The sequence below is a fragment of the Ranitomeya imitator genome, chromosome 9 (genome assembly GCF_032444005.1).
Source record: "Ranitomeya imitator isolate aRanImi1 chromosome 9, aRanImi1.pri, whole genome shotgun sequence".
NCBI classification, from domain to species: Eukaryota; Metazoa; Chordata; class Amphibia; order Anura; family Dendrobatidae; genus Ranitomeya; species Ranitomeya imitator.
Window position 1 is genome coordinate 29,411 of NC_091290.1, and position 23,773 is coordinate 53,183.

Consider the following 23,773-nt stretch of genomic DNA (forward strand, 5'->3'; position numbering starts at 1 on the left):
CCTATGGTGGCTGCTCATGGGATCTCTCGTCTTTCTCAGCTTCTGGTCTCCTGCTCCCTCTGGTGGCCACTCCTGGGATTTTTCCTCCTTCCTTTGTCCATTTCTGGCTTCCTGTGTCCTCTGATGGCCACTCTTGTGATCTTTCCTCTCCTCTTTGTGGACTACTGGCCTCCTGCACCCTCTGGTGGCCGCTCCTGGGATCTTTCCTCTCTCCTTTGTCCACTACTGGCCTCCTACGCCCAATGGTGACCGCTCCTGGTATCTCTCCTCTTTGTCCACTACTGGACTCCTGCGCCCAATGTTGACCGCTCCTGGGATCTTTCCTCTTTATACGCTTCTAGTCTTTTGTGCCCTCTGGTGGCCGCTTCTGGGATCTCTGCTCTTTGTCCCATTCTGGTCTCCTGCGAGCTCTGGTGGCCACTCCTGTGATTTTTCCTCTGTCCTTTGTCCACTTCTGTCCTCCTGCACCTTCTGGTGGTAGCTCCTGGAATTTTTCCTCTTTGTCCACTACTGGCCTTCTGTGCCCTCTGGTAGCAACTTCTGGGATCTCTCTCCTTTGTCCACTTCTGGTCTCCTTCGCCCCCTGGTGGCCACATCTGGGATTTGTCCTCTCTCCTTTGTCGGCTTCTGGCCTCCTGCGCCCTATGGTGGCTGCTCATGGGATCTGTCGTCTTTCTCAGCTTCTGGTCTCCTGCTCCCTCTGGTGGCCACTCCTGGGATTTTTCCTCCTTCCTTTGTCCATTTCTGGCTTCCTGTGTCCTCTGATGGCCACTCTTGTGATCTTTCCTCTCCTCTTTGTGGACTACTGGCCTCCTGCACCCTCTGGTGGCCGCTCCTGGGATCTTTCCTCTCTCCTTTGTCCACTACTGGCCTCCTACGCCCAATGGTGACCGCTCCTGGTATCTCTCCTCTTTGTCCACTACTGGACTCCTGCGCCCAATGTTGACCGCTCCTGGGATCTTTCCTCTTTATACGCTTCTAGTCTTTTGTGCCCTCTGGTGGCCGCTTCTGGGATCTCTGCTCTTTGTCCCATTCTGGTCTCCTGCGAGCTCTGGTGGCCACTCCTGTGATTTTTCCTCTGTCCTTTGTCCACTTCTGTCCTCCTGCGCCTTCTGGTGGTAGCTCCTGGAATTTTTCCTCTTTGTCCACTACTGGCCTTCTGTGCCCTCTGGTAGCAACTTCTGGAATCTTTCCTCTTTGTCCACTTCTGGTCTCCTTCGCCCTCTGGTGGCCACATCTGGGATTTGTCCTCTCTCCTTTGTCCACTTCTGGCCTCCTGCGCCCTCTGGTGGCCACTCATGGGATCTCTCGTCTTTGTCCACTTCTGGCCTCCTGCGCCCTCTGGTGGCCGCTCCTGGGATATTCCGTCTGCAGGTGTCTCTGCCTTCTGTTGCGGCTCCGGTGTCGGCTGCGGCTTCTCTGCTCCGGTCTCACGGTCTGTTGGTCCCTGAGCTGCGGTTTCTCTGCTGCAGGTCCGGGCTGTGAGCTCCGTGCTCGCCCCGCACCCCCCGCCGGTGATTGGCGGCCACAGATGGAGCTCCCGGTCGCACGCTCGGAGCCTTCTGGCCAGTGCTCTCCCGCGGCAGACGGCTGCAGTCATGCTGTCCCGGAAGGGTCTGATCCCGGAGGACTATGTGCTGAGCCCGCGCCTGGCCGAGGAGCTGCAGGAGCCCCGGTACCGGGCGCAGGAGCGGCGGGCGAGATTTGTGGCCAAGAACGGGACGTGTAACGTGTCACACAAGAACATCCGCGAGCAGGGCCGCTTCCTGCTGGACGTGTTCACCACGGTGGTGGACCTCCGCTGGCGGCACACGCTGCTCATCTTCACCATGTCCTTCCTGTGCACCTGGCTCCTCTTCGGGATGGTCTGGTGGCTCATCGCCTTCGCCCACGGAGACCTGGACCTCCACGATGGCGACTTTGTGCCGTGTGTGACCAGCGTCCAGTCCTTCACCGCTGCCTTCCTCTTCTCCATCGAGGTGCAGGTGACCATTGGTTTTGGGGGGCGGATGATCACAGAGGAGTGTCCCACCGCCATTCTGATCCTCATCGTCCAGAACATTGTGGGTCTGGTTATCAACGCCATCATGCTGGGCTGCATCTTCATGAAGACATCGCAGGCGCACCGCCGCGCCGAGACCCTCATCTTCAGCAAGTACGCGGTCATCGCCCTGCGCAATGGTAAACTGTGCTTCATGTTACGGGTGGGCGACCTGCGCAAGAGTATGATCATCAGCGCCACCATCCGCATGCAGGTGGTCAGGAAGTCGAGCAGCGCGGAGGGCGAGGTGCTGCCCCTCCACCAGATCGACATCCAGATGGAGAACCCCATCAATACCAGCGGCATCTTTTTGGTGTCGCCACTCATCGTCTGCCACACCATCACCAAGGACAGCCCGCTGTACGAACTGTCCACCGCCGACCTCACCCACCACCAGGATCTGGAGATCATTGTCATCCTGGAGGGGGTGGTGGAGACCACCGGGATCACCACCCAGGCCCGCACCTCCTACCTGGCGGACGAGATCCTGTGGGGTCAGCGCTTCGTGCCCATCATATCAGAAGAGGACGGCCGCTACGCTGTGGACTACTCCAAGTTTGGGAACACAGTCAAAGTGCCCACCCCGACCTGTACGGCCCGACAGCTGGAAGAGGAGCCCCAGGACCCTCGTTCCTTCTCCCCCAAGAGCACCGTCCGCAAAAGAAACATGTCCATCAGGGTAAAGCCAAAGTTCACGCTGCTGGATGAGGAGCCGTCCTGACCCCGGGCCCTCCTTGGTTCTAGAGCAGGGGTCTTCTATGCAGTAATGGTGTCTCAGGAGCAGCAGAGCCGTGTGTGCGGGAACCGGGATTTTACCTTCAGGCCCGAGCTAGACAGTGATTTTGGTAGCGGGAGGGGGAAGGGAATATATCGCTGTATATGTAGGTGAGTGGGGTCACATGGAGGGGACCACGAGGGTCAGTAAAAGTCACAGAGGTGACAGTGGTGACTTCTGTAACTCGTCGCGGTCCCCCGTGGCTTATGTGGCCCCAGTCTCCTGACACATGGAGCCCTCTGTAACCGTGTGACTTGTCGCGGTCCCCCGTGGCTTATGTGGCCTCGGTCTGATGCATGGAGCGCTCTTTACCCGTGTGACTTGTCGCGGTCTTGCCCCGGCATTATTTCTTGCCTCTCGCTTTATTCGCTGCATCTCCAGAATTCCTCTTGAAGAGGACGGGGTTAACTTCAGGCTATTTATACCCAGTGACAGCAGCTCCTAGGCCACTGTGTCCTCCCCTCTCTCCTAGGACACTTGACTTCAGGGGGGGTCAAGGTTCTGCAGCAGCTGCTTCCATACTTCATTTCTGTTTGCTCAAGTTTCCTACCATGTTATTATAAAATGGCATCTGCTGATCGTAGATGATGGCGGCTCGTCTGTTCTTATATGTTGCTGTCAGCTGCAGAGCGTCGTGCACACATAGGAGAGGAGACCATGCTCCAGAACTCACGGTCTACAGGGGACCGAGGAGCTGAAAGTGCAGTGATGGCTAAAGGGGGTCACATGTAATAAAGGAGGGGTCAAATGTAATAGAGGAGAGGTCACATAATAGAGGAGAGGTCACATATAACAGAGAAGGGGGTCACATATAGAGGTCGCATATAATAGAGGAGGAGTCACATAATAGAGAAAGGGTCACTTATTAGAGGGGTTGTCACATGTAGTAGAGGAGCTGTCACACAATAGAGGGTGTCATATAATAGAGGAGGGGTCACATTAGAGGGGGGTCACATAATAGAGGTCAAATATAATAGAGGAGGGGTCACGTGTAAAAGAGGAGGGGTCACATGTTAGAGGGGGTTGCATATAATATTGGGGGGTCACATATAATAGAGGGGTCAGATGTAATAGAGGGGGTCACATCATAGAGGGGTCACATAATAGAGGGGGTCACAGAAGAAGGGTCACATGTAAAAGGAGGGTCACAGTGGGGTTACATTTAATAGAGGGGGTCACATAATAGAGGGCGTCACATAAAAGGAGGGGTCACATGTAATAGAGGAGGGGTCACATTAGAGGGGGTTACATAGAATAGAGGGGGGTCACACAGAATAGAGGAGGGATCACATAATGGAGGGGTCACATATAAGAGAGGAGGGGTCAGATGTAATAGAGGGGTCACATAGAGGGATCACCTGTAATAGAGGAGGGGTCACTTGTACCATAGGAGTGGTCACATATAATAGAGGAGTCACATATTAGAAAGTGATCACATAGTAGAGGACGGGTCACATATAATAGAGTGGGGTCACATATAAAAGGAGGGAAAAAAGACAAAATTCAGTAGCATACATAGTCCGTCTTGGTTATATAAGTCATATACTAGTAATACCAGCCATGTCACCCAAGGCAGACCTAGGACCTCAAATGGACAACTGCATATATATATATATATATAATAACCAAACAAAGCACCAAAAACGCAGTCAGAAAACGTCCAGTTAATGCAAAATAGAAAACAACTTTATTGGATAAAAAAACAGGTATACAGCATGGCAGGCAAACAAATCCCCTATACAAGCCCGCACACACATCTCTCACATAAAGGGACCATATATAAATAATATTTATTATGGACCATATAGATAGAAAGTCCATATATGCTACAATAGCATCAATGATAAACAAACGTCTATCAACAGTGTATGTGACCCTATAGACAAGTGTCCAGTACGAAATACATACCACAGTGATGAGTCACAAAGTATGTGCACAGCAGTCCCGTCCTCCCCGACGCGCGTTTCGGCGGGTGGCCTTCCTCCCCCTATTTTGCATTAACTGGACGTTTTCTGACTGCGTTTTTGGTGCTTTGTTTGGTTATTATATAAAAGGAGGGGTCAGATGTAATAGAGGGAGTCACATATAAAAGAGGAGGGGTCATATATAGTAGGGGGGTCACATGTAATAGAGGGGGCAATATATAATAGAGGGGGGGTCACATATTAGAAGGGGGTCATATGTAATAGAGTGGGGTCACATAAAAAAGGAGGGGTCAAATGTAATAGAGGGGGTCACATGAAATAGAGGGTGTTAGGTGTCGAGTTCCCGCCTCTGCACAGGGGGAATGTCGAACCATCTCTGCTGCGGTCTCCCATTCTTCTCCAGCCACAGTGGAGTCTGCTCAGCGGAGACATCGTTCCCAGCATCTTGCTCAGTCTCACTCTGTGCATAGGATTACTGCTGTTTTTCCTGCTTCTGCCATTGAAGCCAGTGCTGGGCAGCGGTGAGCAGACGCTTTTGGTACTAAGTCCTGCTTTTTCCCTTCTGAGCATGCCCAGGGTGAGATCTCCCGTTGGAGATCGAGGGTCACATGTTCAGATGCTGCAGCGGTTCCCATTGGTCCTCCAGGAAGGTCTTGAAGGTGCTAAACTTCTGTGGCAGCCTCCCATTGGTCCTTCTGGGAAGGTCCTGAACGTGCTACAGCTATATAAGCTTCGCATGACCGCACGGCCATGCGCTAGTGTACATTTGTAAACGTGTGTGTGTTGTGAGTTAAAGTCGTTCTTTAAAATCCCCTCCCTATTGTATGACTGCTCGCGGAAGGTGGATGATTGCTATCTAGCGCCCGACTAGCCATCAGCACGTAACACATAATACAGTGTCTAATTGCTGTGACCGCCAGTGCGGCGCCATGCGCTTTCACAGCGCTTTCCTGACCCAAGTCTGGGTGGTTAGTGGCATCCGCCAGTGCAGCACTGCATGCAATCTCGTGCATCTTTATTATTATTTCTGTCACTCTGACACCCCAGTTGCGGTGTCGAGCGCATGAGGTCTATATGAACTCAAATCCTGTGTCTTGGGATCGAGTTCCGAGACTCCTTACTTGCGCTCTTGGTGCGGTACCACGGCCCTGTGACACAACAGGGTTCGCTTCCTTTACACAGGGAGAAGTTAACCCCTGTGTGTATTCACATTGTACCGCCATATAGTCCGTCATTACTTGGCAGCAGGTTCCATCTCTGCACGGTGGACCCCGGGCTGCGAACGCACCTTACCCTATCTGTCTTATTATTTGGTGCGTTCCGCTAGCCTTAACATTACACTAGCGCCAGGGTCTTGCTAGTAATGATGGACATACAGCAATCTTTGCCGTATATCCAGTAGCTGGAGGGTAGGTTGACGGCTCTCGAGAGCTCAACCTCAGCTGTGGATGTTACCGCAGTTGCTGTACAGGCTGCTAGCGTGGCTGCAGCAACCTTGTCCACTGCCACCCCTGTTCCGACATTATCTCGCCTCCCGCTGCCAGAAAAATTTCTGGAGATAGCAAATCTTGTAGGGGATTCGTGAGTCAGTGCTCTTTTCACCTCGAGCTCCTGGCTGCATGTTTTCCCACAGAGCGGGCTAAGGTGGGATTTATTGTGTCTCTCTTGTCGGACAGGGCGTTGGAATGGGCTACGCCGCTGTGGGAGCGTGGCGATCATGTGGTGCAGAGTGCTCCGCTGTTCCTGAGCACTCTGAAACAGGTCTTTTTAGGACCTCAAGTCACCCATGATACTGCGCTCCAACTACTGGCATTAACTCAGGGTGAGTCTTTGGTCAGCCATTTTGCCGTCCACTTCCGCACTTTAGCTTCTGAGCTGGAGTGGTCGGATAAAGCCCTTATCCCCATATTTTGGAGGGGGCTGGCTGATCACGTGAAGGACGCTCTGGCCACTAGGGAGATTCCTGCCACACTGGAGGAGTTAATAACTGTCTCTACTCGTATTGACCTCCGTTTTAACGAGCGGCGGTTAGAACGAGCCCAGTGTAGGCAGAGGTTTCGGCTGGCTCCTACCTTCGCCAAACCTCTGGAATCTCCGGTCCTGGTTCCTGAGTCACATGAGGCCATGGAAGTGTCACGAGCGGGATCTAAGTCCCGGACCGCTTGTGCACTCAAGGTCTGTCATGTTTGCCAGCAGTCAGGACATCTTGCCACCAGATGTCCCCAGCGGTAGAGGAAACGTCAGCGTTTAGCGGTAGTGGGTGGAGGTACACTAGACACGGCGACGTTTGCCTCCAAATTGTCCTTTAAGGGGACAATTATTATAGGCTCATCCTCCCACTCGGTAGAGCTCTGTGTGGATTCTGGGGCAGAGGGCAATTTTATGTCTTCTGCCTTCGCCCAACGTCACGCAATACCCCTGGTTATGCTAGCTCAACCAGTAACGGTACGAGTGGTGAATGGGTCGACACTGCCCTCACAGATAACACACCAGACCATCCCTTTCACTCTGTCCATGTCGCCATCTCATCAGGAGATTATATCTCTGCTCGTCATTCCTGAGGGAATTGATGAGGTCCTGTTGGGAATACCTTGGCTACAGTACCACTCTCATATCAAGTGGTCCTCAGGCTGAATTCTGGGATGGGGTGAATCTTGTGGGGGTGTCAGGGAGTGCGTTCAGGTTGCTACAACAGAGGTACCCGCAGATCTATCCTCTCCCCAAGCAATATTGGTCTTATGCAGACGTGTTCTCCAAAAAGGCGGCGGAGACCCTTCCGCCCCATCGCCCCTATGACTGTCCTATTGATCTCTTGCCTGGTGCTGAGCCTCCCCGGGGTTCGAGTTTATCCGTTATATCTCCCGGAGACGGAGGCAATGTCACAGTACATCCAGGAAAATCTGGCAAGAGGATTCATTAGGAAGTCAGTGTCACCTGCTGGGGCAGGGTTCTTCTTCGTGCAGAAGAAGAATGGGGAATTGCGTCCATGCATAGACTACAGGGGTCTTAACGCCATCACCGTTAAGAATAAATATCCTTTGCCCTTGATATCTGAGCTCTTTGATAGGCTTCGGGGAGCAAGGGTGTTTACTAAATTAGATCTGCGGGGTGCTTACAACCTGATTCGCATCCGTGAGGGAGACGAATGGAAGACGGCTTTTAACACCAGAGATGGGCACTATGAATATCTGGTGATGCCTTTCGAGCTCTGTAATGCCCCAGCCGTTTTCCAAGACTTTGTGAATGACATCTTCCGGGATATGCTCTCCTCCTCGGTCGTAGTCTATCTGGATGATATTCTCATCTGCTCTCCAGATATTGACTCCCACCGGAGAGATGTTTGCAAAGTCTTCGACCTACGGGCAAACTCCCTCTATGCCAAGTTGGAGAAGTGTATGTTCGAGCAGGAGTCCTTACCTTTCCTAGGCTATATCATCTCCACCCAGGGATTGGCTATGGATCCTGCCTAACTACAGGCTGTGATGGACTGGCAGGAACCCCATTCTCTTAAATCGGTGCAGCGCTTTATGGGGTTCATTTATTATTATCGCCAGTTCATTCCGCACTTCTCAACTTTGGTAGCTCCCTTGGTTGCCCTCACCAAGAAGGCAAATCCCAAATTGTGGTCTGAGGAGGTCTCCAAGGCCTTTAACTCCATAAAGTCACACTTTGCTAGCGCTCCCATCCTACATCGCCCCGATGTAGATAAGCCATTTATCATGGAGGTGGATGCCTCATCTTTTGGTGCTGGAGCAGTCCTCTTCCAAAAGGATGCTAAAGGTCGGAAGCATCCTTGCTTCTTTTCTAAGACCTTCTCACCAGCAGAGAGGAATTATTCCATCGGGGACAGGGAGTTGCTAGCCATGAAGTTGGCTTTCTCGGAGTGGAGACATCTCTTGGAGGGAGCTCGTTTTCCCTTCCAAGTCTTCACAGATCATAAAAAGTTGGTGTACCTGCAGACAGCCCAGCGGTTAAATTCTCGCCAGGCAAGATGGTCCTTGCTCTCCCGGTTTCATTTCACCCTCCATTTTCTTTCTGGGGAGAAGAACTTTCGGGCCGACGCTCTCTCTCGCTCCGTTGTGTCATCTGTGGAGGAGGAAGAGGAGCCTCGGCTTATTGTCCCCACCGAGAGCTTGAGAACTGTGTCCCCAGTTTCGTTACAGTCTGTGCCTCCGGGCAAGATCTTTGTACCATCCAGTTTGCGACCGGAGGTTCTCTCTTGGGCACACTCGTCCAGGGTGGGTGGACATTTTGGTTCCAAAAGGACATCTGAGTTACTGGTGAGGACATACTGGTGGCCGCATATGGCTCGTGATGATGCAGAATATGTTCGGTCGTGTGTCTCTTGTGCCGAGAACAAGTCCCCTCGGCAATGGCCAGCTGGTTTGCTTTACCCTCTGCCGGTGGCGGACAGGCCCTGGGAGATGGTCAGGATGGACTTTGTAGTGGGCTTACCCAAGTCTCGTAACTGCACCATTATCTGGGTGATCACAGACCATTTTTCCAAAATGGTGCACTTGGTGCCTCTTCCACGGCTAGCTTCTGCACGGGCTCTGGCTGTGTTGTTCATCAAACATATTTTTCACCTACACGGTATGCCAGACAAAATTGTTAGTGACCAGGGTCCCCAGTTTGCGTCTCGATTCTGGAGAGAGCTTTGTCGTCTACTCAGTATTGAGTTGAATCTTCGGCATATCATCCCGAGACGAATGGGTTGGTAGAGAGGGCCAACCAGACCTTGGTCACATATTTACGACATTTTGTTTCTGCCAGGCAGGATGACTGGGCATCCTTGCTACCGTGGGCAGAGTTTGCGCTTAACAGCGCCGTAGCCGACTCCACCGGTCAGACTCCATTCCTCCTAAATTACGGCCAGCATCCGCGTGTCCCTGTGCCCATGCCTGTGTCTTCCGCTGACTCCAGGGTAGCAGACTGGGCTGTGGAGTCACGGGACATTTGGGACCGCACTGAGGATGCCATTTGAGCCTCCAAGGAGAGAATGAGGTCCTCCGCCGATGCTCATCGGCGTCCCGCTCCGACCTTTGCTCCTGGCGACTTAGTGTGGCTCTCCGCCCGTAACATCAGGCTGCGTGTTGAGTCCACTAAGTTTGCACCTCGCTACTTTGGTCCCTTCAAGGTCCTTGAACAGGTTAACCCTGTGGTCTACCGTCTGGCCCTCCTCCACGCTTGGGTATCACCGACACCTTTCATGTGTCCCTCTTGAAACCCGTATACATGTCCCGGTTTTCTGAGTCATCTGCCGGGACATCGGGTTTGTCTACGGATGATTACGAGGTGAACGCTATTTTGGGGTGCAAGGTGGTACGTGGCAAAAAATTCTATTTGGTGGATTGGAAGGGTTATGGCCCAGAGGACAGGTCCTGTGAGCCTGCTGAATACATTCGAGCTCCACAGCTCATTGCTGCCTTCCAGCATAGCGAGGTCCAAGGAGGGGGGCCCTAGGAGGGGGGGTAATGTTAGGTGTTGAGTTCCCGCCTCTGCACAGGGGGAATCTCAAACCATCTCTGCTGCGATCTCCCATTCTTCTCCAGCCACAGTGCAGTCTGCTCAGTGGAGACGTCGTTCCCAGCGTCTTGTTCAGTCTCACTCTGCATAGGATTACTGCTGCTTTTCCTGCTTCTGCCATTGAAGCCAGTGCTGGGCAGAGGCGAGCAGACGCTTTTGGGACCAAGTCCTGCTTTTTCCCTTCTGAGCATGCCAGGGTGAGATCTCCCATTGGAGATCGAGGGTCACATGCTCAGATGCTGCAGCCAGGGCCGGCGTCAGCACCAGGCGTACCCGGGCAATTGCCGGGGCCCTGGCGAGACAGGGGGGCCCATTCAGGGCTGGCGTTAGGGGCAGGCTGCCCGCATGTGGCCCCTGAGGCAGGCATCTGCGGTCCGAGGTGCACGATTGAAGAGAGGAGGCAGCACGGAGCTCTGGGACTTTTGCAGCTGCTGGAGGGCCACCCACAATCCATCGCCATGGATACGCAGAGCAGAGTGACTTCCGACCGTCCAGTGCCCAGAGAATGAGCTGAGCGTCCCCAAGCAGGAAGTGTGCAGCACCTGCTACCTGGCTGGAACAAAGGATTGCGGGGGGATGCAGAGCCTGGCTGGGAGGACAAGGTATGGGCTCTTATATACTGGCTGGGCTGTGCTATATACTACGTTGGCTGCTATATACTACATGGGCAGCTGGGCTGCTATATACTACGTGGGCTGGGCTGCTATATACTACGCGGGCTGGGCTGCTATATACTACGTGGGCTGCTATATACTACATGGGCTGCGATGCTATATACTACATGGGCTGGGCTGCTATATACTACGTTGGCTGCTATATACTACATGTTCTGCGATGCTATATACTATGTGGGCTGGGCTGCTATATACTACATGGGCTGCGATGCTATATACTACATGGGCTGGGCTGCTATATACTACGTGGGCTGCTATACTACATGGGCTGGGCTGCTAAATACTATGGGCTGCTATATACTATGTGGGCTGGGCTGCTATATACTACGTGGGCTGCTATATACTACATGGGCTGCGCTGCTATATACTACCTGGGCTGGGCTGCTATATACTACGTGGGCTGCTATATACTACGTGGGCTGTGCTATATACTATGTGGGCTGTGCTATATACTATGTGGGCTGTGCTATATACTACGTGGGCTGTGCTATATACTACGTGGGCTGCTATATACTACGTGGGCTGGGCTGCTATATAGTATGTGGGCTGGGCTGCTATATACTATGTGGGCTGCTATACTACATGGGCTGGGGTGCTATATACTACGTGGGCTGCTATATACTATGTGGGCTGGGCTGCTATATACTATGTGGGCTGGGCTGCTATATACTATGTGGGCTGCTATACTACATGGGCTGGGCTGCTATATACTACGTGGGCTGCTATATACTATGTGGGCTGGGCTGCTATATACTATGTAGGCTGGGCTGCTATATACTACGTGGGCTGCTATATACTACGTGGGCTGCTATATACTACATGGGCTGCGCTGCTATATACTACCTGGGCTGGGCTGCTATATACTACGTGGGCTGCTATATACTACATGGGCTGCGATGCTATATACTACATGGGCTGGGCTGCTATATACTACGTGGGCTGCTATATACTACATGGGCTGCGATGCTATATACTTCGTGGGCTGGGTTGCTATATACTACATGGGCTGCGATGCTATATACTACGTGGGCTGGGCTGCTATATACTACATGGGCTGGGTTGCTATATACTATGTGGGCTGCTATACTACATGGGCTGGGCTGCTATATACTACGTGGGCTGGGCTGCTATATACTACGTGGGCTTCTATATACTATGTGGGCTGCTATATACTACATGGGCTGCGCTGCTATATACTACCTGGGCCGGGCTGCTATATACTACGTGGGCTGCTATAGACTACGTGGGCTGTGCTATATACTATGTGGGCTGTGCTATATACTATGTGGGCTGTGCTATATACTACGTGGGCTGTGCTATATACTACGTGGGCTGCTATATACTACTTTGGCTGCTATATACTACATGGGCTGCTATATACTACGTGGGCTGGGCTGCTATATACTACGTGGGCTGCTATATACTACATGGGCTGCGCTGCTATATACTACCTGGGCTGGGCTGCTATATACTACGTGGGCTGCTATATACTACGTGGGCTGTGCTATATACTATGTGGGCTGTGCTATATACTATGTGGGCTGTGCTATATACTACGTGGGCTGTGCTATATACTACGTGGGCTGCTATATACTACGTGGGCTGGGCTGCTATATAGTATGTGGGCTGGGCTGCTATATACTATGTGGGCTGCTATACTACATGGGCTGGGGTGCTATATACTACGTGGGCTGCTATATACTATGTGGGCTGGGCTGCTATATACTATGTGGGCTGGGCTGCTATATACTATGTGGGCTGCTATACTACATGGGCTGGGCTGCTATATACTACGTGGGCTGCTATATACTATGTGGGCTGGGCTGCTATATACTATGTAGGCTGGGCTGCTATATACTACGTGGGCTGCTATATACTACGTGGGCTGCTATATACTACATGGGCTGCGCTGCTATATACTACCTGGGCTGGGCTGCTATATACTACGTGGGCTGCTATATACTACATGGGCTGCGATGCTATATACTACATGGGCTGGGCTGCTATATACTACGTGGGCTGCTATATACTACATGGGCTGCGATGCTATATACTTCGTGGGCTGGGTTGCTATATACTACATGGGCTGCGATGCTATATACTACGTGGGCTGGGCTGCTATATACTACATGGGCTGGGTTGCTATATACTATGTGGGCTGCTATACTACATGGGCTGGGCTGCTATATACTACGTGGGCTGCTATATACTATGTGGGCTGGGCTGCTATATACTACGTGGGCTGGGCTGCTATATACTACGTGGGCTGCTATATACTACGTGGGCTGCTATATACTACGTGCGCTGCTATATACTACATGGGCTGGGCTGGGCTGCTATATACTACCTGGGCTGGGCTGCTATATACTACGTGGGCTGTGCTATAATGTGGGCTTTGCTATATACTACGTGGGCTGTGCTATATACTACTTGGGCTGCTATATACTACGTTGGCTGCTATATACTACATGGGCTGCTATATACTACGTGGACTGGGCTGCTATATAGTACGTGGCCTGCTATATACTACATGGGCTGGGCTGCTATATACTATGTGGGCTGCTGTACTACATCGGCTGGGCTGCTATATACTATGTGGGCTGGGCTGCTATATACTACGTGGGCTGGGCTGCTATATACTACGTGGGCTTCTATATACTATGTGGGCTGCTATATACTACATGGGCTGCGCTGCTATATACTACCTGGGCCGGGCTGCTATATACTACGTGGGCTGCTATAGACTACGTGGGCTGTGCTATATACTATGTGGGCTGTGCTATATACTATGTGGGCTGTGCTATATACTATGTGGGCTGTGCTATATACTACGTGGGCTGTGCTATATACTACGTGGGCTGCTATATACTACTTTGGCTGCTATATACTACATGGGCTGCTATATACTACGTGGGCTGGGCTGCTATATACTACGTGGGCTGCTATATACTACATGGGCTGCGCTGCTATATACTACCTGGGCTGGGCTGCTATATACTATGTGGGCTGTGCTATATACTATGTGGGCTGTGCTATATACTACATGGGCTGCTATATACTACATGGGCTGCTATATACTACGTGGGCTGGGCTGCTATATACTACGTCGGCTGCAATATACTACGTGGGCTGCTATATACTACATGGGCTGCGCTGCTATATACTGCCTGGGCTGGGCTGCTATATACTACGTGGGCTGCTATATACTACGTGGGCTGTGCTGTATACTATGTGGGTTGTGCTATATACTACGTGGGCTGCTATATACTACGTGGGCTGCTATATACTACGTTGGCTGCTATATGCTACGTTGGCTGCTATATACTACATGGGCTGCTATATACTACGTGGGCTGGGCTGCTATATACTACGTCGGCTGCTATATACTACGTGGGCTGCTATATACTACATGGGCTGCGCTGCCATATACTACCTGTGCTGGGCTGCTATATACTATGTGGGCTGTGCTATATACTATGTGGGCTGTGCTATGTACTACGTGGGCTGTGCTATATACTACGTGGGCTGCTATATACTACGTTGGCTGCTATATACTACATGGGCTGCTATATACTACGTGGGCTGGGCTGCTATATACTACGTCGGCTGCTATATACTACGTCGGCTGCTATATACTACCTGGGCTGGGCTGCTATATACTACGTGGGCTGCTATATTCTACGTGGGCTGTGCTATATACTACGTGGGCTGTGCTATGTACTACGTGGGCTGTGCTATATACTACGTGGGCTGCTATATACTACGTTGGCTGCTATATACTACATGGGGTACTATATACTACGTGGGCTGGGCTGCTATATACTACGTCGGCTGCTATATACTACGTGGGCTGCTATATACTACATGGGCTGCGCTGCTATATACTACCTGGGCTGGGCTGCTATATACTACGTGGGCTGCTATATACTGCGTGGGCTGTGCTATATACTATGTGGGCTGTGCTATATACTGCGTGGGCTGCTATATACTACGTGGGCTGCTATATACTACGTTGGCTGCTATATACTACATGGGCTGCTATATACTACGTGGGCTGGGCTGCTATATACTACGTTGGCTGCTATATACTACGTGGGCTGCTATATACTACATGGGCTGCGCTGCTATATACTACCTGGGCTGGGCTGCTATATACTACGTGGGCTGTGCTATATACTATGTGGGCTGTGCTATGTACTACGTGGGCTGTGCTATATACTACGTGGGCTGCTATATACTACGTTGGCTGCTATATACTACATGGGCTGCTATATACTACGTGGGCTGGGCTGCTATATACTACGTGGCCTGCTATATACTACGTGGGCTGTGTTATATACTACGTGGGCAGTGTTATATACTACGTTGGCAGTGTTATATACTACGTGGGCTGCTATATACTACGTGGGCAGTGCTGTATACTACTATGTGGGCAGTGCTGTATACTACTGTGTGGCTGTGCTATATACTACTATGTGGGCAGTGCTGTATACTACTATATGGGCAGTGCTGTATACTACTGTGTGGGCTGTGCTATATACTACTGTGTGGGCTGTGCTATATACTATTGTGTGGGCTGTGCTATATACTATTGTGTGGGCTGTGCTATATACTATTGTGTGGGCTGTGCTATATACTACTGTGTGGGCTGTGCTATATACTACTGTGTGGGTAGTGCTGTATACTACTATGTGGGCTGTGCTATATACTACGTGGCTGTGTTATATGCTACGTGAGCTGTTATATACTACACTAGATTGTGGCCCGATTCTAACGCATCGGGTATTCTAGAATATGCATATGCCCGTAGTATATGGACAATGATGATTCCAGAATTCGCGGCAGATTGTGCCCGTCGCTGATTGGTCGAGGCAACCTTTATGACATCATCGTCGCCATGGCAACCAATATGACATCATCGTCGCTGTGCCCGTCGATGATTGGTCGAGGCCTGGCGGCCTCGACCAATCAGAGAGGCGGGATTTCCAGGACAGGCAGACAGACAGACAGACGGAAAAACCCTTAGACAATTATATATATAGATGGCTGTGTTATATGCTACGTGGCTGTGCTATATACTACGTGGGCTGTGTTATATACTGCATGGCTGTGTTTATATGCGATCATGAATCGTGGTATGTGTTAAAGGGGGGGCCAACTGAGACTCTTTCGCCTGGGGCCCACAAAAACCTGGAGCCGGCCCTGGCTGCAGTGGTTCCCATAGGTCCTCCAGGAAGGTCTTGAAGGTGCTAAACTTCTGTGGCAGCCTCCCATTGGTCCTTCTGGGAAGGTCCTGAACGTACTGCAGCTATATAAGCTTTGCATGACCGCACGGCCATGCGCTAGTGTACATTTGTAAACGTGTGTGTGTTGTGAGTTAAAGTCGTTCTTTAAAATCCCCTCCCTATTGTATGACTGCTCGCGGAAGGTGGATGATTGCTATCTAGCGCCCGACTTAGCCATCAGCACATAACACACAATACAGCGTCTAATTGCTGTGACCGCCAGTGCGGCGCCGTGCGCTTTCACAGCGCTTTCCTGACCCAAGTCTGGGTGGTTAGTGGCGTCCACCAGTGCAGCACCGCATGCAATCTCGTGCATCTTTATTATTATTTCTGTCACTCTGACACCCCAGTTGCGTTGTCGAGCGCATGAGGTCTATATGAACTCAAATCCTGTGTCTTGGGATCGAGTTCCGAGACTCCTTGCTTGCGCTCTTGGTGCGGTACCGCGGCCCTGTGACGCAACAAGATTTGCTTCCTTCACACCGGGTGACGTTAACCCGTGTGTGTATTCACATTGTACCGCCATATAGCCCGTCATTACTTGGCAGCAGGTTCCATCTCTGCACGGTGGACCCCGGGCTGCGAACGCACCTTACTCTATCTGTCTTATTATTTGGTGCGTTCCGCTAGTCTTAACAGAGGGCGTCACATATAATACAGGAGGGGTCACAATAGAGGAAGGTCACATGTACCATAGGGGGTGTACCATTGGGGGTGTCACGTGTACCATAGGGAGTCACTTGTACTATAGGAGTGGTCACATAATAGAGGGGGGTCACATATTGTCACGATTCACACCGTGACAGTCACCCCCACGTCACGGATCGGGTGACTTTAGGCCAACAGACGGCTATCACATGTGCAGGGGGCTTATCTTAGTTATCCCTCCACTGCTACATTGTGATGAAAACACACACAAGGCTATTGACCTCTTAGTTTACAGCAGGGGCTTATTTTAGTTATCCCACTGCTCTTCAATATACCACAAACTGTAGGGATTTATGTATATCCCGCTTTACAGTTCCGCTTGAACTTGCAGCTCTCTGGCGCCCCCCTTACCTGCAGGTCAGATTCGGTACTGCACCTAGGGTAATTAGTCGCCAGAAAGGCTGCCTGCTATGTACTGGCTATTGGGCATGCTGCAGTGAGGCGATTTAACTACTCCCACTCAGGCAGGAACAATAATTATCAACACCGCAGTTGCTACGACGACTCCCAAAGGCACAGCACACGGTATGCTCCACCAGCTTCGATTAAACGAGTCCGAATCTAACCCAAAACAGCGTAATTCCCTTCAGAAGACTAAGGGTACATTTTAGAGCAGGAAGAATGAAAACTAGTAATTTATATATTTTACTCCGAAAGAAGGCAGTGTTTATAAAAAGGCATATAAAGATGTTACAATATGAGACAATTGAAAATATGTACAAACGTAATTATAAAAATAACAGGGATTAAATAAGAAATCAACACTTGCATGTGTTCAGATCATGGCAGGCAGAACCAGGCTAGTGGGCGGAACTCCCAAATGTCCCAATGCATCAGGACTGGCAGTGAGGGCTCCTGTTATGACCTGGTGGTTAAGAGGCCACACTAAAATGACCTGGTGGCTAAAACGCAACATGGAACAGCTCTGAGAAGGTGGTATCTCTACTGACCGCAGTCCCTAATCCTAACAACACAACTAGAAATAGCCGTGGGATGTTCCTGACACTCCCTAGACACCTCGTCACAGCCTCAGATATAACTACCCCTAAAGAAGGAAATAGAAAGCTATCTTGCCTCAGAGAAACCCCCAAAAGGAAAGACAGCCCCCCACAAATATTGACTGTGAAAGGAGAGGGAAATGACGAACGCAGAAATGAAATTAGATTTCAGCAAAGGGAGGCCAAAACTAAACTAGATAGACAGAGAGCAAAGGATACTGTGCGGTCAGTATTAAAAACTACAAAATCCACGCAGAGTTTACAAAAATGAACTCCACACCGACTCACGGTGTGGAGGGGCAAATCTGCTTTCCCAGAGCTTCCAGCTAGCCTGAATAAGACATAGTGACAAGCTGGACAAAAGAGATAAAATGCAAAGCAATAGAGTCCAAGCAAATGGACAAACAAAACTAGCAAAACTTATCTTTTGCAGACAAGGACTGGCCATATGAGAAATCCAAGGGAAGAATCAAATCCAACCAAGAACATTGACAGCAGGCAAGGACTAAAGCCCAGAGACGGTTTAAATAACAAACCCAGGCAAGGCGATTAGTGAAGGCAGCTGCTACAGCCACCCAACGGAGCAGCAGTTCCACTTGAAACCACCATAGGGAGCCCAAGGGCAGAACCCGCAAAAATACCATTAGCAACCACAGGAGGGAGCTCCAGAACGGAACTCACAACAGTACCTCCCCCTTGAGGAGGGGTCACCGAACCCTCACCAGAGCTCCCAGGCCGATCAGGACGAGCCAAATGGAAAGCACGAACCAAATCGGGAGCATGAACATCGGAGGCAACAACCCAAGAATTATCCTCCTGGCCATAACCCTTCCACTTGACCAGATACTGAAGCTTCCACCTCGAAAAACGAGAATCCAAAATCTTCTCTGCCACATATTCCAATTCCCCCTCAACCAACACCGGAGCAGGAGGATCAACGGAGGGAACCATAGGTACCACATATCTCCGCAACAAGGATCTATGGAACACATTATGAATGGAAAAGGAAGCTGGAAGGGCCAAACGAAAAGACACTGGATTGATAATTTCAGAAATCTTATAAGGCCCAATAAAGCGAGGCTTGAACTTAGGGGAAGAAACCTTCATAGGAACATGACGAGAAGACAACCAGACCAAATCCCCAACACGAAGCCGGGGACCAACACACCGACGACGGTTAGCAAAACGCTGAGCCTTCTCCTGAGACAACGTCAAATTGTCCACCACATGAGTCCAAATTTGCTGCAACCTGTCCACCACGGAATCCACACCAGGACAGTCAGAAGGCTCAAGCTGCCCTGAAGAAAAACGAGGATGAAAACCAAAGTTACAAAAAAAAGGCGAAACCAAGGTAGCCGAACTAGCCCGATTATTAAGGGCAAACTCGGCCAATGGCAAAAAGGTCACCCAATCATCCTGATCAGCAGGCACGAAGCATCTCAAATAGGTTTCCAAGGTCTGATTGGTTCGCTCCGTTTGGCCATTTGTCTAAGGATGGAATGCAGAGGAAAAAGACAAATCAATGCCCATTCTAGCACAAAAGGACCGCCAAAACCTAGAAACGAACTGGGAACCTCTGTCAGACACAATATTCTCCGGAATACCATGCAAACGAACCACATGCTGAAAAAATAATGGAACCAAATCAGAAGAGGAAGGCAACTTAGGCAACGGCACCAAATGGACCATCTTAGAAAACCATCAGTGTAATCTCTGGGAGAGGGACAGACAGGGGCCCGGGTTATTAGCTTTGCCTACCTAGGCTCCCCGTGACATTATAATCGGCCCATATTTTTGTATTCCATGGATCCCATGACTTCCATAACACGCTAGTTGGAGGCGCTGTCCCTACAGGTCACTGAGTTGAAGGGGGCAGTTCAACAACCGGGTCTAGTAGTAGCTAATGTGCAAGCTGAATCTGCAGGTAGAGTTGCTGAGCCTAAGTTTCATTTACCTGAAAGGTTTGCTGGGGAACGCAGTAAATTTGTTACTTTTCGTGAAGCTTGCAAACTTTATTTTCATATGTGCCCGATCTCCTCAGGTAATGAGGCTCAGCGTGTGGGCCTGGTGTTGTCATTACTCAACGGGGACCCCCAAGCATGGGTGTTTTCGTTACCATCTGATTCAGCTGCATTTAACTCAGTGGAGAGGTTTTTTTCTGCTCTTGGACTCATTTATGATGATCCTGACAGACTGGCTCTAGCAGAGTGTAAAATATGCGCTTTCCACCAGGGGGAGCAAATGGCAGAGGATTACTGTTCTGAATTTCGCCGCTGGGCGGTGGACACACAATGGAATGACCCTGCGCTGCGGAGTCAGTTTGTTCATGGGGTTCCAGGAAAGGTTAAACAAGCCCTCCTGATGTATGAGACTCCTGCTTCTCTAGAGTCTGCTATGAGTCTTGTCCGCATTGATCGCCGTTTGCATCAGGGGGAGCAAGAGACGCCGCCGATGGGAGAGGGCGTAGGTACACGTGAGGTTGCTGTAGGTGAGCCCACGGAGTCTATGCAAATCGCAGGGGCGTCACATGATAAACATCGAGCCCCTCTGCTCAGGAAGCAGGGAGCCTGTTTTTGCTGTGGTAAAACTGTTCATTATGTAAATACTTGTCCTCTGCTATCTAAGAAAAGCGCAACGGCGGAAAACTACTAAGCTCAGAGGGTGTGGAGGAGGCCAACCTGAGCTTATGCATATCCTCCATGGTGGTTTCTCAATGCATGCTCCCGGCCAAAGTTATGATCGCTGGCAGAGAGCTACCAATCACTGTTTTTGTGAATAGTGGTTCTGCCACTAATCTCATTGATGAGGAGTTTGCGCACACGGCCGGTTTCAGGATCGAAAAACTGCCTCATCCCATCTGGGTGGTCACCATCAATGCTGCTCCTCTCCAACAGGAGATTACTGAGTTTGTGGCTGAGGTGAAACTCCACGTTGGGGTTCTACATTTCGAGCAGGTTACATGTAAGGTGCTCAGTAATCTTCCTGCACAAATGGTTCTGGGTTTTCCATGGTTATCTATGCACAACCCGGTGATTGACTGGAAAACTCAGGACATAATTCAGTGGAGCGAATTCTGCCAGGAGAATTGCCTGGCCACATGTGTGTCCGCTGTGACTCCTAGCATTCCTGATTCACTGCTGGATTTCGCGGATGTGTTTTCAGAGAAGGGTTGCTCTGAATTGCCACCACATCGCCCCTATGACTGTACTATCAGGTTTAAACCAGGGGCCAAATTGCCGAAAGCAAGGATGTTTAACATCTCTGGTCCTGAGAGGCAAGCGTTAAAGGACTACATTGCTGAAAGTTTGAGCAAAGGGCACATCAGGCCTTCGTCCTCGCCTGTGGCAGCGGGGTTCTTCTTCATTAAAAAGAAAGATGGTGGACTACGCCCATGTCTGGATTTTCGGGAGTTAAACCAGATTACGGTTCGTGATCTATACCCTATGCCACTGATACCTGATTTGTTCAACCAGGTGGCTGGTGCTAGGTGGTTCTCCAAGCTTGACCTCAGGGGAGCGTACAACCTCATAAGAGTCCGTCAAGGTGATGAGTGGAAGACGGCTTTTAATACTCCAGAGGGTCATTTTGAAAATTTGGTGATGCCTTTTGGGTTGACAAACGCGTCTGCAGTATTTCAACATTTCATAAATAATGTGTTCTCGCATGTTTTGGGGAAATTCGTTATTGGGTACCTTGATGACATTCTCATTTATTCTTGCGACTGTGATACACATTTAGAGCATGTCAGGCAGGTGTTACAGCTTCTCAGAGAGAATAAGCTTTATGCAAAACTTGATAAATGTGTATTTTCGGTTCAGGAGTTGCCTTTCTTGGGTTATATTGTGTCTGCTTCTGGGTTTAAAATGGATGCCGCTAAGGTGCAAGCGGTGCTGCGTTGGGAACGGCCTGATAACCTAAAAGCGCTTCAACGGTTCCTTGGGTTTTCTAACTACTATAGGAAGTTTATCAAAGATTTTTCTACCATTGCTAAACCGCTTACTGACATGACGAAAAAGGGTACCAATTAAGAACAGTTTTGATTCGGCCCCCATTCTGGTGCAGCCGGACGCATCGAAACCTTTTACCGTGGAAGTCGATGCGTCTGAGGTTGGTGTGGGGGCGGTGCTGTCACAAGGCTCATCCTTGAGCGAGTTGCGTCCTTGCACCTATTTCTCCAAGAAAGTGTCGCCCGCCGAACGTAAATACGATATCGGCAACAGGGAGTTGTTGGCTGTCAAGTTGGCCTTTGAGGAATGGTGACACTTTTTGGAGGGGTCGGTTCACCAGGTTACTGTTATTACCGACCATAAGAATTTGCTTTATTTGGAGTCTGCCAAGCGTCTGTCCTCCAGGCAGGCTCGCTGGGCATTGTTTTTCTCGCGGTTCAACTTTTTTGTTACTTACCAACCTGGGTCTAAGAACACTAAAGCGGATGCTTTGTCCAGGTGTTTTCCGGGGGGAGAACCTCAGGAAGAACCCGTACCCATCCTCCAAAAGGGCGTAGTGGTCTCAGCTCTCACAACCGAGGTTGAGGCTGAGATTGCCGAGACTCAGGAGGAGGTACCACCTGAGCTTCCCATTAGCAAATCGTTTGTACTGCTCCATCTTCACCTAAAGGTATTGGTGGAGCATCATGATGCTGTCCTGGCTGGCAACCCAGGGGTTAGGGGTACTTTGGAGTTGGTGTCATGTCGTTTTTGGTGGCCCAAAATCCAACAGGATGTGGTCTCGTACGTGTCAGCATGCACCACGTGCGCTAGGGCTAAGACGCCCCGCTCCCGTCCTGCTGGCACACTACTTCCTCTCGAGGTACCCAGTAGGCCGTGGATGGAGATCTCCATGGATTTTATCAGACTTGCCCTCCTCAGCTGGGAACACGGTCATTTTGGTGATTGTTGATCGGTTCTCAAAGATGTCGCACTTTGTGTCCTTACCTTCGTTGCCTAACGCTAAGACTCTGGCTCAGGTATTTGTGCAGGAGGTAGTCAGACTTCATGGGGTCCCGTCTGACATCGTGTCTGATAGGGGTTCTCAGTTTGTGGCAAAAGTTTGGAAAGCATTTTGCTCACGGCTGGGGATCAAGTTGTCACATTCTTCGGTGTTTCATCCTCAGTCAAATGGTCAGATCGAGCGGATGAACCAAAATTTGGAGCAGTACTTACGCTGCTTTGTTTCTGACAACCAGGAGGAGTGGTCGACGTTCCTTCCTTTGGCTGAGTTTGCCATAAATTATCTCCGCCAGGAATCTTCTGGGGAGTCTCCGTTTTTTTTGTGTTTACGGGCACCATCCTCAATTTTGTACTTTGAGTCAGGGGGGCTCTTCTGGCATCCCAGAGGAGGACCAGTTAGGAGCACAACTGTCATCAGTCTGGAGGAGAGTGAAACAGCGCCTGTTGAGCGTGAGGGCAAGGTACAAACGTGTGGCTGACAGTAGAAGTGTGCCAGGTCCAGACCCGAGTGTGGGTGACTGGGTGTGGTTGTCCACAAAAAAATAAGACTCAAAATACCATCCCTTAAATTGGGTCCAAGGTTTATTGGTCTGTTTAGGGTCACTGCCATCATTAACCCGGTATCCTACTGTTTGGAGCTCCCTACGGTATATAAGATTCACAATGTTCCACAGGTCTTTATTAAAAAAGGTGGTGGGTTCCGTGGACGTGGCGCCGATGCCACCTCCAGTTTTGGTGGATGGCAATTTAGAGTTTGAAGTTTCCAAGGTGGTTGACTCTCGAGTAGTGCGCCGCACTTTACAATACCTGGTACACTGGCGGGGTTATGGGCCTGAGGAGAGGTCTTGGGTACCAGCCTTGGACATTCATGCGGACCGGCTGGTCAGTATGT

At 50.4% G+C, this 23,773-nt stretch overlaps 1 protein-coding gene across 1 annotated transcript; it reads left to right on the top strand.

Moving 5' to 3' along the window:
• The first annotated feature begins 1,360 nt into the window (after positions 1 to 1,360).
• On the top strand, positions 1,361 to 3,392 carry KCNJ11 (potassium inwardly rectifying channel subfamily J member 11). The gene has a single exon (XM_069738582.1). The coding sequence runs from the start codon at positions 1,599 to 1,601 to the stop codon at positions 2,760 to 2,762; it is 1,164 nt and encodes a 387-aa protein (XP_069594683.1). The 5' UTR covers positions 1,361 to 1,598; the 3' UTR covers positions 2,763 to 3,392.
• The last annotated feature ends 20,381 nt before the right edge of the window (positions 3,393 to 23,773 follow it).